Here is a 17209-nt window from a genome sequence, read left to right as displayed (position 1 = left end):
GTTTTAATGTAACTGCGAACTGAAGACGAGTTCCTCTTTAAATACAGCTGGTAATGAGGCAGGCAGCTTAGTAGAAAGAAAGGCCTATTGCAGTACCGTTAGGTAGCGGGCTGGATAGCATCAGCTGGCAGTACCTAGCAGTGTGGCCATTTACCTACGCCCGAAATATATAATATGCAGTCGCCCGATTATTATTATACGTTTAAGACAATAAGCACCACGAAAGCTGTACATAAGGTTACAGCAAAGTGGAGCGTAAATGGAAAAAAGTGTCCATAAACTATAATAACGTTCACTCATCGAGCTAGCAAGCCCTAGCTAACCTAGCCTAGTACTGCAAGGATGAGGATAAACGCTCATCCAAGCAGGCTGTGCATTGAGCTGTTTAAGATTCATCATGCCGAAATAAAACGGTTCTTAGCTCTCATTGTGGGAGTTAATGTCGAGGCTGATAGCATCCACGCTAATGATAGTCTTGCTTGCCGAGTTTGCACGTCAGTTGTATAATATGATATGATATGAATGAACGGATTTTAAATAGCAAAATAGAGAAGCGTTATATGTTATATATTTGAATGACCTGTTATGTTGCGATATGCACGTCCTCTATCTGCACTGAAATAATTCTCCTCAGTTCTTCTTCTTCTTGTTCTTCTTTTTCATCTTATCCAAAACTAATGCCTTATGGAGTGTGGAGGCCCCAAGGGTCAGGCAAAAATATTTTACTTGCTGGGGTTATTTTTGCTTGGTTTCTTTCAGCTGGCAGAAAAAAAAATGTCGTTTAAAATACAGTGATAGTGGTAGCTGCATTTGATGGATGGATGATGAATTCTATTTCGTTTAAGTTTTATTTATATAAATCACAACAGTCGCCTTAAGGGGCCGTGATTCTGGTGAGACAATAATGATACAAAACCCAGAAAGTGAATGGTTTTACAGGTGGTGACCACAGACTGTTGCTCTCTCCTTATGCCTCCTCACTGATTTTTCTGAAGCTTGCCTACTAAATAAGCTTCTGGCCTTATCACAGACTGGTAGTGTGACCTCTGTGTGATGTCTTCTTGGGCTGTCTAAATGGGTGAACTGGAGCAGCATTTTATAGTAACAGCTCCTTTATTTAGTGTTTGCATTGATGACAAAGGATAACAAACTGGGATTGTTAATTCTTGTGGTGATGCAGTGTGAGGTCTCTATGTTAATCCTCTGTTACTCTGATGATTACCCACAATACTTTCCCCTTACTATGTGTAACACATTTTATTATTTGCATTCTGCTGTATACATTGGCAGTGTGATCATATAGTGATTTCGGTTTGTGCCAACAAAATAAAAAAGACTGAGACAACTAGTGTCTTAAATTACCAAATTTGTAGATAATACTATGTATGTATGCTCTAAACCGTGGTACACAGTCACATGCCTGCATTTATGATGAAGGATAACAAAGTGGGATGGTTACAAACCGTACGAGGTCTGTGTGAAAAGATGGCATCACATCAGAGTTAGCTAGCTATACTCCAGATAGTTTTTACTGGTAACGATTTGACTCAACAAAAGCATAACAGAAATAATCCACACCAGATGATAATAAACCAAAAATCCCAAGTTCAGATTCTATTTGTATTTCTTTTAAGTGCCATATATTTTTGTCCACAACATTCACAGATGTGTTACCTCTATGTCAGAGGTGTCAAAGTCATTTTAAGATAAGATAAGATAAGATAACCTTTATTAGTCCCACACGTGGGAAATTTGTTTTGTCACAGCAGGAAGTGGACAGTGCAAAAGTTATGAGGCAAAAATTAGAATACAATAAGAATAAATACAGTACACAGCTGTACAGAATAGAATAAAATAAAATACTATATACAGTAGAATAAAATAAAATAAATATACAATAAGATAAAAATAGAATACAAATACTATATACAACTGAGTAAAAATACAACGATGACAGAAAGACAACGATGACAGAAATTTTTACACCTTAAGTGGGTCCAGTGAAACTCCCCTTTCTGTCAGTGTAAAGAAGTTAAATATATAACTGTTTTTCTACATGATAAATGAAAAGCTGTTGCAGCAAAGAAAGAAATCTGTCAGCACAACTCTTTAGACTGAAATTGTAAGAAATAAATGTCTCCACTTACAGAAAAAGTTCTGGTAGCTCATTACCCAGATGGTCCAGAGGGATGCATTCCTTAAGCTTAGTGTAAAGCAGTGGTTCACAAACGGGCTAAATATTTTTCTTTTCAGTGACTGGTGTGAACCTGCTTGTTGCTGCAGATCTTCTCAAACATGGGTAACAGTTAAGACTGCTACTCCGAGTTCATATTCAATGCCCAGCTTTGATCTGTATTTTGTCTTGATTGAAGCCACAGCATAAAGCCTACCTCACATAAGTAGGATGTTGCAAAAGGAAGATGTATGGTCAAAGTGGGTAATCTTTCTCCACTCCAATCCAAAATGCAGCCAGTGTCTTTGACTTAAACGGCATCCTCTTTGTTGAATCAGAGGTGAGATAAATGAACTGTTCCTCCTCAGATGTGTTGAAGCCAGCAAGTGGTGTTGCACTGAAGGGGTCACGGATCCAGTCATCCTTTTTTTAAAATCCGGCACCAGAAAATATCTCAAGAAATGTTTCTGAAGGGCAGACATGTGTTCTTTCATGCATGAGATCACTGTGTTCTGCAGCTTGTTGTTGTCAATGAATGATTTCAAATTCAAATGAGTCCACATTTCCTCATTTCCCAGCCATAGCTTGCTAGTCTAGTCTGCAGATCCCCACAAAGTCCTCCTGTTTGTTACTCTCAGTGCCTTCATCCATCTGTAGAGCAAAGCGGCTGTCACACACCTTAAGCTGCTCCTCTGTGTCCTTTCAGATATCATAAATAGCCTGTAGTTTGCTGGCTGTTGTGTCATCAGTCATAGTTGAAACCATATCCATAGCACAGCGAAGTATTTATTACTCCTCAATAGTGTGTGGTAGAGCTGGGCGATATGAGATTTTTTCATATCACGATATGTTTTTTTCATTTCAGGCGATAACGATCTATATCACGATATAAGCCAAATAACTATATTTGTAAGATTTAAATGTGCCGTTGCTCACAAGTAAAATGTGAAATAATCAGCAGCTTGTTTTTATTTAAATATTTATTTCCCATAATAAGTTCAACAGGGTAGATGTACTTAAGGAACATGAGACTTTTTCAGATAAATAAAGGCAAATATTGCAAACTACACAAAAGGCAGCCGCTAAAGCGTTTAAGTTTCAAAATAGAACAAACGAAACAGACTAAATTGTCAATTCCACTTAGAAACAAAATATTAATTCTAAAAATAAATCTTAGTTTGTTTTACAGAAGAACAGACAAAACTAACTTTTGTCAATATCAAATAAACTGAGAACTAAAAGGAAATTCTCAATCTCTCCTTGTTGTATAGCTGAGCTTTTCAAACAGTTTTAACAGTTACTTTAGTCTGACAAAAGCCGAATGACGAATTAGCGCTTCCAGTCAGAGACTGAGGCTACGTCCACACGTACACGGGTATTTTTGAAAATGGAGATTTTCCGTTTTCGTTTTAAAAAATAATCCCGTCCACACATAAAGGCAGAAATGAAGGAAAACGCTGCTATGAACATGCCAAAGCAGCAGGTGGAGCTAGATTCCTAACCGTGCAGAAATGTTGGCCAATCAGAAGTCTAGAAGCCTCGGTGGGAAAAAGTAAACAAAGCTGGGGCACAGAAGCAGAACCGAGTCGTATGTGTGGACGGACAGTAACTGTGTGTATATGTAAGCATTTAAACACTGCAGAGAGTAGAATTAACAGTATTGTAGAAATTCATTTCACCGAAACAATAACGTGGCGCACAGTGTCACGCATGCACCAGTTTATTGTATTTCCAGACTTGCTTTCGGCACAATTTACAGTGCACGCTACTCTGTTTTTTGTCAGACTTGAAATAGCCGAAATACCTTCACACTACGGAACTTCTATGGCTCTTCAGTTCGACAATCTCTCCGGCATTGTGTGGTTTTTTTTACACTGTGCCACTTGGTAGGCAACTTTGTTGAAGCTGAGCTGAGGATTGTCCGGAACAGAAAATAATAGTAAATAGACACTGTTGAGCACGACAATTCACAAGTTTTTGTCTGAAAAAGACAACTGACTTGTCTTTGTGCTCTAGATGTTTTGTCTCCAAGTGGGATCTTCGCTTGTTAGGCTTTAAACTGTCTCAAGGTAGCAGTTTTAAGACAGACAACACACTGCAGCCTCTCCTCATTACCCACCATTGTACAGGTGTACTCAAAGGCTTCTCCTCTTTGGTTTGGAAGCATATTTGGCAATGCATCATCTTCTGCTTTGCGTTTGTGTGGGAGCCCTGAACAGCTACCCTGAGGTACCCCTGAGCAAGGTACCGTCCCCACACACTGCTCCCCGGGCGCCCAATGGCTGCCCACTGCTTCACTAAGTGAATGGGTTAAATGCAGAGAGGGATTTTCCCCACGGGGACCAATAAAGTACACCTTCTTCTTCTTCTTCTTATCTCTGTCCTGTCTGGGCTTTTAACAGAACTGTCATTATTGTATCACACTTCAGTAGCGTCATCATAGGTCATCTTTTTAGTCGTTCTCTTTCTGCCCTATCTGGTGATACATGTAGACCGTCTTGGTTGGTCGGCAGCCTTAACATGAAATTTCCCACTCGTGGGACTAATAAAGGTATCTTATCTTATCTTATCTTATCTTATCTTATCTTATCTTATCTTATCTTATCTAAAGCCATTCTGTTCTGCCAAATCATCAGAGAAGTTGCATTTAGTTGTTCACAGAGCCCCTTCACTGCATCCCCAGTGTAATTCAGAAATCTCTACTGATTGTAATAACAAAAATTAATCCGATATACACGCATTTTTTTTAAATTGTCCAGATAAAGACTGACTCAGAACCCCCGCAGGTATTTGATTTCTAGCTTTAAACTCGTCGGGCGTTCCACGGGGAGTGCCCGAGGAGGTCAGGTGCTGAAAGCCGACACAATTTACATGTTTTTGAGATGAGACTAGGCTGAAAGCCATGGCAGACTTTCTTATGATATATATGGGTATGTGCCATCCTGGAGGAGCTGGACTACCTTTGCAACCTGAATGACTTGCAGTTGCTGTCTTATACTACCAGTAGTGTTAAGGAGACTAACAAAAAGAAAAACTGACTGGAAAATCACTGAAGAAGGATGAGGAGGTCTTTGGCCAGTACCTGCAAAACCATTCTCCTTTCGGTTGTTGTCTTGTTGCCTCACCAGTGCACCTGCTGTCTCTTTGATTTGTACCAAAGAAAGAAAAATGGATTCAGAATGGTTTATTCTTCCTAACTAGACAGATTGAGTTTAACTGACCGGGTGTTATACTGTGATAAGCAAGTGATTTTTGAATAGTGTAGATGTCATATATGTCTGTTAATCATTTAATAACTTTCTTTCTCTGTCACAGTTGTCCAGTGGGAACCCTGTATATGAGAACTTTTACAGGCAGGTAAGATGATGACACAAAACATAAAACTTTTAAGCTTCAACCTATTTTGTGTAAAAGAATATAAAAGATGGTACAAGAGAGAGATGCCTATGGAATGTAACACTGCACTGATGATTTGTTTTAAGGTGGATCCTGGGAATACAGGGAGAGTGGGACCAACAGAAGCTGCTCTTTTCTTAAAAAAGTCTGGACTCCCTGACCTTACTTTGGGAAAGGTAGGTAGCCAAAGTTACACATCACATAACAGCTGGTTATGGCTCTTAGATTTTTACCAGTCGACACACTCACACAGCTGTGCATCTGTTATCAAAATGATGGTTGAGTTTGTAGATAGGTTTAAGTTCTCGGGTAGAGTAGAAAAGTGCGTTATGAGAACCAGTGTATTTACCATTTGTGGTTGAACCCACAAGAACCTAAAATAAGGGGAAAATGTAACCATTTACTAAGGGCAGCTTCATTTGGCAGTATTTTAATCTAGAAAGTAAAAATATAGTTCTGTGTAGGCTTTGTCATGTGTGTGCACACAAACAGACACAAATCTTCAACAACAGAGGAGGAACAAAGTCACTGACATCTGTCAGTCTGGAAAGAGTTACAAAGCTAATTCTTTGGCAGTCCAGGGAACCAAAATGAGCGCCATTATCCACAAAATGGGAAAACTTGGAACTAGAGATTATAATTGATATAAATTTAGTGATTCCAATTCCATTATCAGTTCGATTCCTGGTCGATTCTCATTTTGTTTTCATCGGCTCCGCTTTGAGAGTCACCATCATCTCTGAGCAGCAAAGACAATATTTGTGCAAATTGATTGCACGTTGTGTGGTCAAATGTTTGCACATGTTAGAGGTTGTGACCATTGCTGGGGTCGTTGCTCACAAAAAGTAATGTGTTACTCTTACTTGTTACTGTTACTGCAGGACAGCTCAGTTTGAAACAGGCTGGACCTACTCTCAGTCTCTATTCTATCAGTGATACACAGTTTTCTCTGTGATAAGAAGGCTTGTCAGAATTGGAAGCAGTTAAAATGCAGAGAAATATTAAGATGAGATTCTGCAACCAGTTGCAGTCCTATATCGTCACATTCTGGGACCATACTATGTCCTGCAAGATGCCACCGCTGACCCCAGTAGAGCGGGGTTTATCAGACACTACCATTAGAATTTGAGAGTGGAGAGGGGGGAATGGCCCGCTGCAGTCCTGACCTCAGGCCCATTGAACAGTTGTGGTATCAGGACGTGCTGTTTGTGCCAGAGTGAACAACACAGCTACACTGGCTGACTTGCAACAGTATTGTTTGACCAAGCAGGCGACCACCATGAAGACTGGGTGAGTGTTGTGGCTGTGTTTGGTTCTTCCACATGCTATTGAGCCTCCTGTTTTTTCTGGGCACAGCTCACATACTCAGCTAAATCACAGTAACGTAAGACTAATGGTTGATAATGTTATTTTTCCATTTCATCTTTTCATTTGTTTATTTAACCTTTAATCATGTACTTGTGCGTTGTGTTTCAGATCTGGGATTTGGCTGATCCTGATGGCAAAGGCTACTTGGACAAACAGGTGAGGTAGAGTTTTAGAGATGATTGTAAATAAACAAAAGCAAACATATACAGATTGATCTACATCACACTGTCCAAAGAAACAGTAATAAAAATGTACTTTTGAGAGCATGGAGGAGAATATGTTTAATTCTCTTAGACATACTGTTGTTCTAATTAATAAAAGCAATTGGTAGAAGTCTTTTTAATACTACATGTGAAGGACACAATGGGAAGCACTTTGTTTTCTTACTCAGGGGTTTTATGTGGCTCTACGACTGGTTGCCTGTGCTCAGAACAGTCTGGAAGTCAGCTTGTCCAGTCTCAGCCTAACAGTCCCTCCTCCGAAGTTTGTGAGTGTATTCCTCATTCGAGCAAAAACTGTCATATTTTGTATACAGAAACTACAGCTTACTAGAATTATAATTCTTTTGCTCATATTCATTTTGTAGATGAACAGACTCTGTCATACTCATTTCAATTCATTATATTATTAAACCTTTTCTTGAAAGTTGGAAAATGATCACTGTAACGTGTGATTGCAGAAGGACACCAGCAGCCCATCTCTAAGCAGCACAGCCTCTGTTCCTGCTGAATCGCACTGGGCTGTCAGGGTGTGTACAAATACACACACACACACACACACACTGACGCAGACTTTGAGATGTTGAAGTAAAGCAATAATTACAGAATGGCCTTGAGAGATTGAAAAGAAGGCAACTCAATGTCTTTAGTTTTATGAAGATGTTTTGCCTCTCATCCAAGAGGTTTCTTTGTTTGTAAAATCCCAGGTAATAAACCCCTACTGGGGGCTGCCCCCTTTGAAGGTGGTCCCGAGGGTCTTTAACTGACTATTGATCATTTGAGTCCTGACAAAGAGGGTGTGAAAAATAGTGTGGGTTATTCCTGTCACCAGAGCCTCACTCCAGCATCGCCTTAATGTGGTCAAAATTTGTTTTCTCAAACTGGCTGATGAAGGTTTGACAGATGTTTTTATCCAGGCTTTGGATTTCTACAAGCACGTGTGTCGACTGTATTCAAAAAGTCATGTTTATAGTGTAATGTCTATACTGATTTTCATAAATAAAATATCTCAATAAATAAAATAAAAAATAACACTGAAACTAATAAAAACTAAACGTTTTAAAAAATTGAAAATAGAACTGAAACAAGAAACTCTGGCAACTAACTAAAATTAAACTGAATTGAAAACAAAGACCTGTATTCTTTGCTCTCATTGGTAGTTACTTCAGTCACATGCCTGAAAATTTAGAAAAGTTTATCTCAGGTCCCGCCCACTTCCTGTTGCTGCGGCCTGTAATTGTTTGACGCTGCTGAATGACATTCACTTTTTACGGTAGGTGGTTGCCACATCGTTGTGGATCCCTTACAGTGTGTACATAGCTTAACTTTCTTTTTGATGTAAACTTCATCCATTATCTTTCATTTATGTGTAGAGTGATTTGTCAGAGTTATAGAATCACACATATACCTGCTTAATTACAGAATGCACAATTTTTTTGCACGAAAACTTAACAACGTTGTAATATTCAGATACTTTGCTTTTACACAAACGAAAAACCTGTTTGTGCTCTTGCTTTGGCAGCACTCAGAGTTTGTGCATCACATGGCATACATTGTGTTAACTTTGCTTATGAGTTATGACTTCTTTTTTAAATTTAGCACAAGCTATGTTTAGCTTATGTATAATTTAAGAAACCCCCTCTGTGCAAAGCCTCAAATTGTAGCAGATGATTGCCATCATATCTCCAAGCTCCAAAAATTGTATTTGGGAAAGCAACGTTTGTCTTTATGGTATGAATAAACACAAGATGTTTAAGCTTTTGAAATAAATAGTGTGTCTTTTGCTTTGTAGCCAGAGGAGAAGAATAAATTTGATGGGATTTTTGAAAGTCTGGTTCCAGTCAACGGCCTGCTGTCAGGAGAGAAAGTCCGCCCAGTCTTAATCAACTCCAAGCTACCTCTGGATGTCCTTGGGAAGGTATTTAGTCCAATTAGGATTTTTGTTTTGGACTTAAGAAGAAGCCCAAGGATGCGTAAACATGGCGTTTTGGTTTGTGTTGAAGCTTTAAAATACTGAAGGCAGAATGTAATGGGTTTTCTTTCAGAAACATTCAGTTATATGAATGTAAACGGTAAATGCACTGGGTCTTAAGTAGCACTTTTCTACTTTACCTGTGCACTCAAAGCTTCACACCCACTCATACAAGTACTGTTTTTTTCTAAGTAAGTGCTTTCTATCTAACATTCATGCATCGGAGAGCCACTTGTATTATTTGGCATGCAGAGTGGGAGCAGCCAAGAACCAAACCACCAACCTTCTGATTAGTAGTTGACCTGCTCTATCTCCCAAGTGACAGGCACCCGATAATGTCATGAACTGTTAGAAAATAGTATTTTTTCTGAAGAAATTGAATGTATTGTACTTTAGTTACCTTTTCATTTATCATTGGTCATCTCACTAATCGTGTTTATTTCTTACTGTTAGGTTTGGGACCTGAGTGACATAGACAAGGATGGCCATCTAGACAAAGATGAGTTTGCAGTGGTGAGTGATACTCATCTGATTAACATTGATATGCAAAAGTTTGACCGACAATATCTGTTTCTTTGAAACGTTATGTGAATATAACAAATACTTATCTCCGCAATGGTTAAAATTAACGCTCAAACTGTATTACAAATATCTTGAGAAAGAATACAGTACTTTTTAACCTTTTCAGCTGAAAAAGTAGTTTTTAAACTTTTTCGCACATTTATCACATTTAAATATTAGACAATGATAACCCAAGTAAATACAAAATGATAAGAAGAGAAGGGTAAGAGATCACTGCTTCTCTAGTTTCAAGTAATGTGAATGACTGGTTAACAGGAATTCTGGAGATCAAGTTCATGACTGGCAAGAGAGAACTGTTTGTAGGGTTGCTTGAAAGAAAACTCAAACCCCATGTTTGACTGTAGGGATCGTGCACATATGATGAACACAAATAATTTAGTTTTAGGAAAGAAGAGAACAGAATTTTGACTCAAGGTACAAAAAGCTCTCGTGCTGTGTGACTGTCTCTAGCTGGAAATAACTGTGCGTGCCTACAAGCCAGTGTTTCAACATATGGAAAAAATGGTCATGTCTCAGCTTTAATAACAAGATAAATGAATTATGAGTATAAGTAGAGAAAGAACTGATTGTTTTTTCATTATTACCCAATAGACAAAAGATTTAATGTGATTCAGGTGAACAAGAATTGAGTATCGCCACTGATGAAGTCAATCAAGCACCTTGAGGTGACTGTTGCTGTTTGTTGTATAGATAAAATTGAATTAATTCTGAGGTGGCAGCGCAAGTTAGGAGCAATCTAGTGAGGCTTTCATGTTTGGACTTTTGGCAAAATAACAGGTTTGGGACATAACTCATTTCATTCAGGAGTATGTGAACCAGTAAATATGTAGTATTAGCTTGATATTCTCTCCTAGGCCATGCACCTGGTGTACCGGGCCTTGGAAAAAGAGCCTGTTCCTGCACTCCTCCCCTCTGCTCTCATCCCTCCATCTAAGAGGAAGAAGAGTCTCAGCTCTGTGGCCAGCTCTTTACCTGGACTGCCTGCAAGCCCTCCTCCACCTAAAGATTCTCTACGTTCCACACCCTCCCACGGCAGCATGAACTCGCTCAACAGCACTGGCAGCCTGTCACCCAAACACACACTCAAGTCTGGACAGGTAATAAACATTCTAAAAAATTTAAGGGGACACCAAGTCATTCCCATGCTAGCCAAGAGAAATAATCTCTCCAATTACTCCTGGTTTAGTCCCAGGGCCTCATTTCTGTCACTTGTATTTCACTACCCATAGCCTGTGACCATAGGTGAGGAACGTAGTCTGACTGGTAAATCAGCAGCTTCACTTTTCTCTCATTATCACAACAGATCGGCTATGCTAAAATTGTTAATTCATATTTTCCACCATCATTGTGCACCAAGTAGCCTAGAATTACAAAGGATACTATTAAAAAGGATTTGAAAAGGGTCAAATCCTTGATTAGGAAAATGAATTCAAACAGGTAGAAACGTATACATTTGTTTGTTACCTGTTGAAGTTTTGGGGCCAGGATTCAGGTTCTTGGCCTGCTTAGCGTTAGCATGCTGTCTGTGCAGATACTTGCGAAGAGCCAAAGTTGTGTTGCCATAATGATGCAGCTGCTTTTGTTATTGATGGAGTTTATTCTTTACCATCCTGCTCTCGCCCTGAGACATCAAGTCTCAGTTGTTAACTTAAGTTGAACTTGAACAAGTCTTGATGTAAACAGTGAATCGTTTAGCAGAACGAATTTCAAATTAAATCTATTAAAACTCTCGGATAAGTTTGAGATTTGGTGACAGTCTGAGGACAACTTTACTAAAATTCTTGTGAATGCAGGTTGATGTGTTTAAGTAGACCCTTTAAAAAGTAACAGGCAGTTACTGTTTGGTCAAGTATACTGTCATAACAATGCAGGTAAGGCTACATTACTTTTTTCTTTCCTGAGCCATTATTTTATATTCTCATGCACTCAAACTGTGATGATTCCAGTCAAACTCCCTATAGAGACCTAAAGAGTTGGAGCTCTCTAAGTCTCTGTAGGTTCATTTCTCTGATGTGCAATGCTTATGTATGTATGTATGTATGTATGCATGTATGTATTATGTAAAGTGATCTCCTGAAAAGAATGAGAACCATAGTTAATCATACATGCAAAAGTTGCAAGTCTAGGTAAATGATTTGCAGATAGTTTTAACAGGGTTGATTCAGAGTCAAAAATAAAAAAATGACATAGTGTGAGTCTTTGTCTCTTTCAGCATTCGGTGAACTGGGTGGTCCCTGTGTCAGAGCGTGGCCGCTATGACGATATCTTCCTGAAGACGGATGCTGACATGGATGGTTTTGTCAGTGGACAGGAAGTAAAGGAGATCTTCATGCAATCTGGACTTTCTCAGACTCTTCTTGCCCATATATGGTAGGAACTCAACCACAATTCTTCTCAGTTTTCTGCAGACACTAATATTCATCATTTCTATTAATTAGCAGTGCAATAATTGATACGTTTAAAAAAACAAAAACTGAATTTTATATTTAAAACGTCAATTGCAATTGGTGATGCAAAATGTTTGAAAATGTTGGCAGTCCATTATGAGAGATATAAATACAGTACTGTGAAAAATTGTTTTTTGCATATTTGTCTTGGTTGATTTAGATCATCAAATAAAATGTAATAACCAGAGTAAAGAAGAAATGCAGTTTTTAAATAATGACTATATTCATTCAGGTAAACAAGACCTACCGGAATCATACATTTTGGTTTACACACATTGCTGTGTTTTTAAAAAAGCATTTGGGAAAATTCTGACAAATACTTTATAGATGAGCTATTGTCTTCATCTTTAAGGCCTTAGACTGAGGTAATCAGAGATATGGCAAACACCAGGGTAACGAGACACAGATTAAGCAAAGATAGAGGAAACGAAGAGTCAACAGATAAGGGGAACACAGGAGGCAGGAAAGATGAGATTTAGGGAATTAACTATAAACAGTTAGCGATAATAACAAATTACAAATGGTGGAGACATAACAAAAACTGAGAATAAAACAAAGAGGAGAAATATCCTAGGATAGAAAACTCAAAATTACCAAAACAAAGAACAAACTATTCAGAAACACACAATAATCATAAACAGAACTAAAAAAAAATCTAATCCAGAGTACTGGGTCATACACGCCAAACCATGATTAAAAAAAAACAAAAAAAAACAAAACGCCAGAAAACTCTCTCATGTGCCTGAATTAAGATTAAAATAATTCTGCCAAGAAGAGCTGCCAAAATTCCTCCACAGCAGATTCCAGGACCAGAAAAAAGAGCTCCGCAGATATTGCCACTTATCACAAATCCTTGATTGAAGTTTTTGCTAACAAGAAGGACACATCCAGTTGTTAGTTTGCTGAGATATTACTGGGTGAAAATTATTATAGTACCATAGCTCTGCCCAAAAAATGTGCCAAACGTGACATTGAAAAATGAACTTGGAGCTGCTTTATTTTGTTTCTATTAGACTTGATATGGTTCATTTCCTTTGTATTTTTATTAGACTGAACCTTTGCAATATAAAAGCTGAGGTTAACTGAATGAACTGAATGTGTCTCTGTCGATTATGTTGTTTCTCGCAGGGCTTTAGCAGATACAAGACAGATAGGCAAGCTGACCAGGGAGCAGTTTGCCCTCTCCATGCATCTTATCCAGCAGAAAGTCAGTAAGGGCATTGATCCTCCACAATCCCTGACTGCTGATATGATTCCACCTTCTGAAAGAAGCACTCCACTACCAGTAAGTAGCATCATCAAAGCTGTTAAAGGTGTGCTAATGTCGACATATTCACATCCCCAGCTTGCATGATATAGTATTGGCTGTCACAGTGAGACCTACATTGTACCTCACCTGTTTTAATTCACAATAAAACATAAAAACTAGTGCTGTCAGTGCACTATCGTTAAAATGACGTTAACGCCATAACCGCATTAACGCGGCAAATCCCCGTTAGCGAGTTAACGCGGATCGCCCCGTGCGTGGGGCTGCTCGACGCTAACACGTTAACAAGATAATGCGTTAGCCCGTTAGCGTTTGTTGCTCCCATGCCAACTTTGTTGAGACATGCTGCTGCCATCAAATTCAAAGTGAGCTAATATTAACATTTTCTTAGTTTAAACATTAGACATGTTTTATGAGTATCTTTGTGAATAAAATGTAAGTTTATGAGTTTCAAGTTTGTTGAGTTTATTATTATATTATATACATTTTACAATGACCTGTAGCCTAAAGCCTAGTTGTTGTTTTTTTAATCAAAATGTGCTTTTGTCATCACTGTTAAGCCATGATTATTTCTTCTCTGGTGGGACATAATGTAATCAAAGTCCCTCTTGTTTAAAAGGTTTTCAAAAGTTTCTGTTTTTACATGGAATAAAGCTACTTTGCTTGCTGTTTTACACCATCATCAGAGAAGTTTGCTGTTTATAAGTATTGCACACGCTGCATCCGCAAAGCCGGCAGCATTGTGGAAGACCCCACGCACCCCTCACACACTCACTCTTCACCCTGCTGCTTTCTTACAAGAGGTACCGGAGCATTTGGGCCCTCACTGCCAGACTGTTTCTTCCCCCAAGCTGTCAGACTCCTGAACACTCAGTGACTGGACTGACACACACACACACACATTTCACTGGTTGAAATGACAATAAAACCTCTTGACTTTTACACCATCATCAGAGACGTGATGCTGTTTTTCACCACCACCTTCTCTGTGGTTTCAGAGTATGTCAGGATACATTACTCCAGTGGGATCTGAGATGGCTGCTCTGTCAGAAATGAGGCGGGTGAGTCAGTTGTTCTTTACTTCCCTATTCTTCTCTTTCTCAGGCTGCAAGGTGTACATATTTCCCGCTACATGTGTTATCTTGGGAGTGGAAAATAACTCAAACGCTGACCCATGTCAAAATAAAATGGAAATGTTGTGAAGGGTTAAATTGGTGAAACCAAAGACATTTACTGCTCACTGTTCTATCCTCTCTTTGCTGCTAACGTTTCTACCTTTCGCCTCTTCCTCCTCTCTTAGGCCATAATGTTCAAGTTGTGGGTAGGTAACATGGGCTTATAACATACTACTTTCTAAATGCTTTCAGCTTTCACTGATTCCTGGAAAGCATTTGCAAGAATTTTTTCTCCATTTCGATACAGTACAGTAAGATTGCCTCACACTGTAAACTGTCTTGATCATGGCAAGATTCAGGATCACTGGATGAAAAATTGGTTCTTTTTTGTTGAGGATGTCTTTTAAGGAAGCTCAAATCTGTTAGTAGCAGTTGTAGTTGTGGTCTTGCAGTAAATAACTCAATTCAGCAATCATCTACTCAGTTGAACGCGCAAAACTAGTTGCAGTATGACAACAAAAACAGATATATGATACAGTTATTTAAACATACAATCTACTCACCAAACACTTGGTTAATTACACCTGTTGAACTCTTTGATGACAGACATATGATCAGCCAATCACATGGCAGCAGCTCCGTGCATTTACGCAGTGGCACTTTTTAAGACGTCAAAGTTCAGCTGAGAATCAGAATGGGGAATAAAGGTGATTTAAGTTACCCTGAATGTGGCATTAATTGGCATTGTTTGTGCCAAACTGGCTTGGGTATTTCAGAATCTGCCATTCTACTGATCTAATCTACTTTTCCCACACAACCACTTCTAGGATTTACAAGAAAGAAAAGTAAAGACAAAGAGAAAGTATCTAGTGAGTGTCTGTTCTGTGGCCAGAAATGGCCAACACTGGGGATGTCAGAGGAGAATGGCCAGACTAATAGGAAGGCAACAGTAACTGAGCCTAGCATTCACACAGGGTTACCTAAATTTGACAACACAAGAATGGAACAATGTTACCACGTCTGATGAGTCTCTGTTTCCGCAGCGACATGTGGATGGTAGGGTCAGAATTTGAAATAAACAGCATGACGGTATGGATCCATCCTGCCTTGTGTCAGTGGTTATTACTCACCCCGTCCATTCATTTATGACCACAGTGGATCCGTCTTATGATAGCTGCTACCACCAGAATAACATAACATGTCACAAAGCTCAGATCTTCTAAAACTGGTTTCTTGAACATGACAGGAAGTTAAAGCGAGAACGGGAAATTTGCATCATGACTGTGTAGCAGGCAACTGTGTAATACTGCGATGTCAGTATGGACCAAAATCTCTGGAATGTTCCCAAGACCTTGTTAAATCTGTGCCATGAAGAATTAAGGCAGTTCTGAAAGGGAGAGAACTGGAAACAACAAACTTGAAACTCAAACTTGGAACAGAGATGGAAGAGGGAAACGAAGCGCACAAGAATACACAGTCATGTGGGACGATGTGACAGCAGCAGAGGAAGACAGAGGACTAAATACACAGAGGGTAATGAGAAGATGGGAAACACGACACGACTGGAAGTAATCTGACACAACGATGGAGGAAGTAAAAATGAATACACTAAGCACAGGACAAGGGACTATTGAAATAAAAACAAGAGACACACACTAAGATATGGACTTAACACTGGGACTGGGGATCAAACAGACTTGGGAACACAGTCAACCGGAAAGACCGAAAGTAATCAGAAAACAGACACGGGCGAGTAAACAAACATGAAGACGAGGGAGACTAGACATGAAATGTGGAATGCAAGGGAGGGACAGTACCAAAACAAAAGACTAGAACTACAAATGTAACCTTAGCAGGAAATATCTAACTGGACTAGAAATGCAAATGATTAAACCAGAAACCTAAACAATGCCAGAAAAAGCAGAAGAAACAGAAATGCTGTGTCATAGATCCAGCATCACGACAGGTCCACTCAGAAGGATTTTTAATAGAAGAAATGCCAGTCATATCTTTGCAATGAAGACAGGAAATGTGCAGTCTTTTTTTTATAATACTTCACTGAAAGCTTATTTGGTTGTGAAATGTGTGTGATCAGACAACACACATATCTTCCACTCAGCATGTAAGCATAACAAGGGTAGCATGGTGGCGCATGGTTGCTTCACAGCAAAAAAGTACAGGGTTCTTCCCAAAAGTCCAAAGGCAGTTAGTGCGAGTGTGAGCACGGATGGTCGTCTGTTGTCTGTCTGTGTTAGCTTTGCGACAGACTGGCAAGCTGTCCAGGATGTAACCCGCTTCTCACGGGGTACATCCTGTCTTGATGTTATATTAAATCATGCAGGCACTCTAAAACGTATTTTTTTTTACCAATATTACTCTCCAGAGTCTTTACTAACGATTCTTCATTGTGGTGCTTATCAAAAGCAAGCATAAATGGCAGACAGCGTGGAGAGTAATTATTGGGATGATAATGAATTGAATTGATAGAATTTATTTAAATGCCATAATAACTGTAATAAAAACAAAGATAGCACAATGCTTCCGAGATGCATTTTTTTCATAATAGGTTACACAGACATAAAAGCATTGCAGAATCGTTGTCTTATTTTTTATTGCAGGTAACATAACGTTATAGTACCATTAAGTTACTCTGCAATTCCCAAAGCTAGAG

The 17209-nt window shown here is 39.0% G+C and overlaps 1 protein-coding gene across 7 annotated transcripts in view; it reads left to right on the top strand.

Moving 5' to 3' along the window:
• Window positions 1-17209, top strand: part of LOC146689180 (epidermal growth factor receptor substrate 15-like 1) — a 52457-nt gene that overhangs the window by 170 nt on the left and 35078 nt on the right. For all 7 annotated transcript variants that reach the window (XM_085436098.1, XM_085436094.1, XM_085436096.1 and 4 more), the window contains exons 2-12: window positions 5489-5530; window positions 5656-5745; window positions 7046-7093; window positions 7329-7424; window positions 7617-7685; window positions 8948-9073; window positions 9581-9640; window positions 10564-10806; window positions 11922-12079; window positions 13285-13441; window positions 14422-14484. In XM_085436098.1, coding sequence (XP_085292224.1) covers window positions 5489-5530; window positions 5656-5745; window positions 7046-7093; window positions 7329-7424; window positions 7617-7685; window positions 8948-9073; window positions 9581-9640; window positions 10564-10806; window positions 11922-12079; window positions 13285-13441; window positions 14422-14484 — 1152 coding nt within the window. The remainder of the gene's footprint in view (window positions 1-5488; window positions 5531-5655; window positions 5746-7045; window positions 7094-7328; window positions 7425-7616; window positions 7686-8947; window positions 9074-9580; window positions 9641-10563; window positions 10807-11921; window positions 12080-13284; window positions 13442-14421; window positions 14485-17209) is intronic.

This window comes from Copadichromis virginalis, linkage group LG17 (genome assembly GCF_057382275.1).
Source record: "Copadichromis virginalis isolate Kocher_CV1m ecotype Utaka linkage group LG17, C_Virginalis_male_GT1.1, whole genome shotgun sequence".
Lineage (NCBI taxonomy): Eukaryota > Metazoa > Chordata > Actinopteri > Cichliformes > Cichlidae > Copadichromis > Copadichromis virginalis.
The sequence above is the reverse complement of the archived record's forward strand: the minus strand, read 5'-3'. Positions and strand labels throughout refer to the sequence as shown.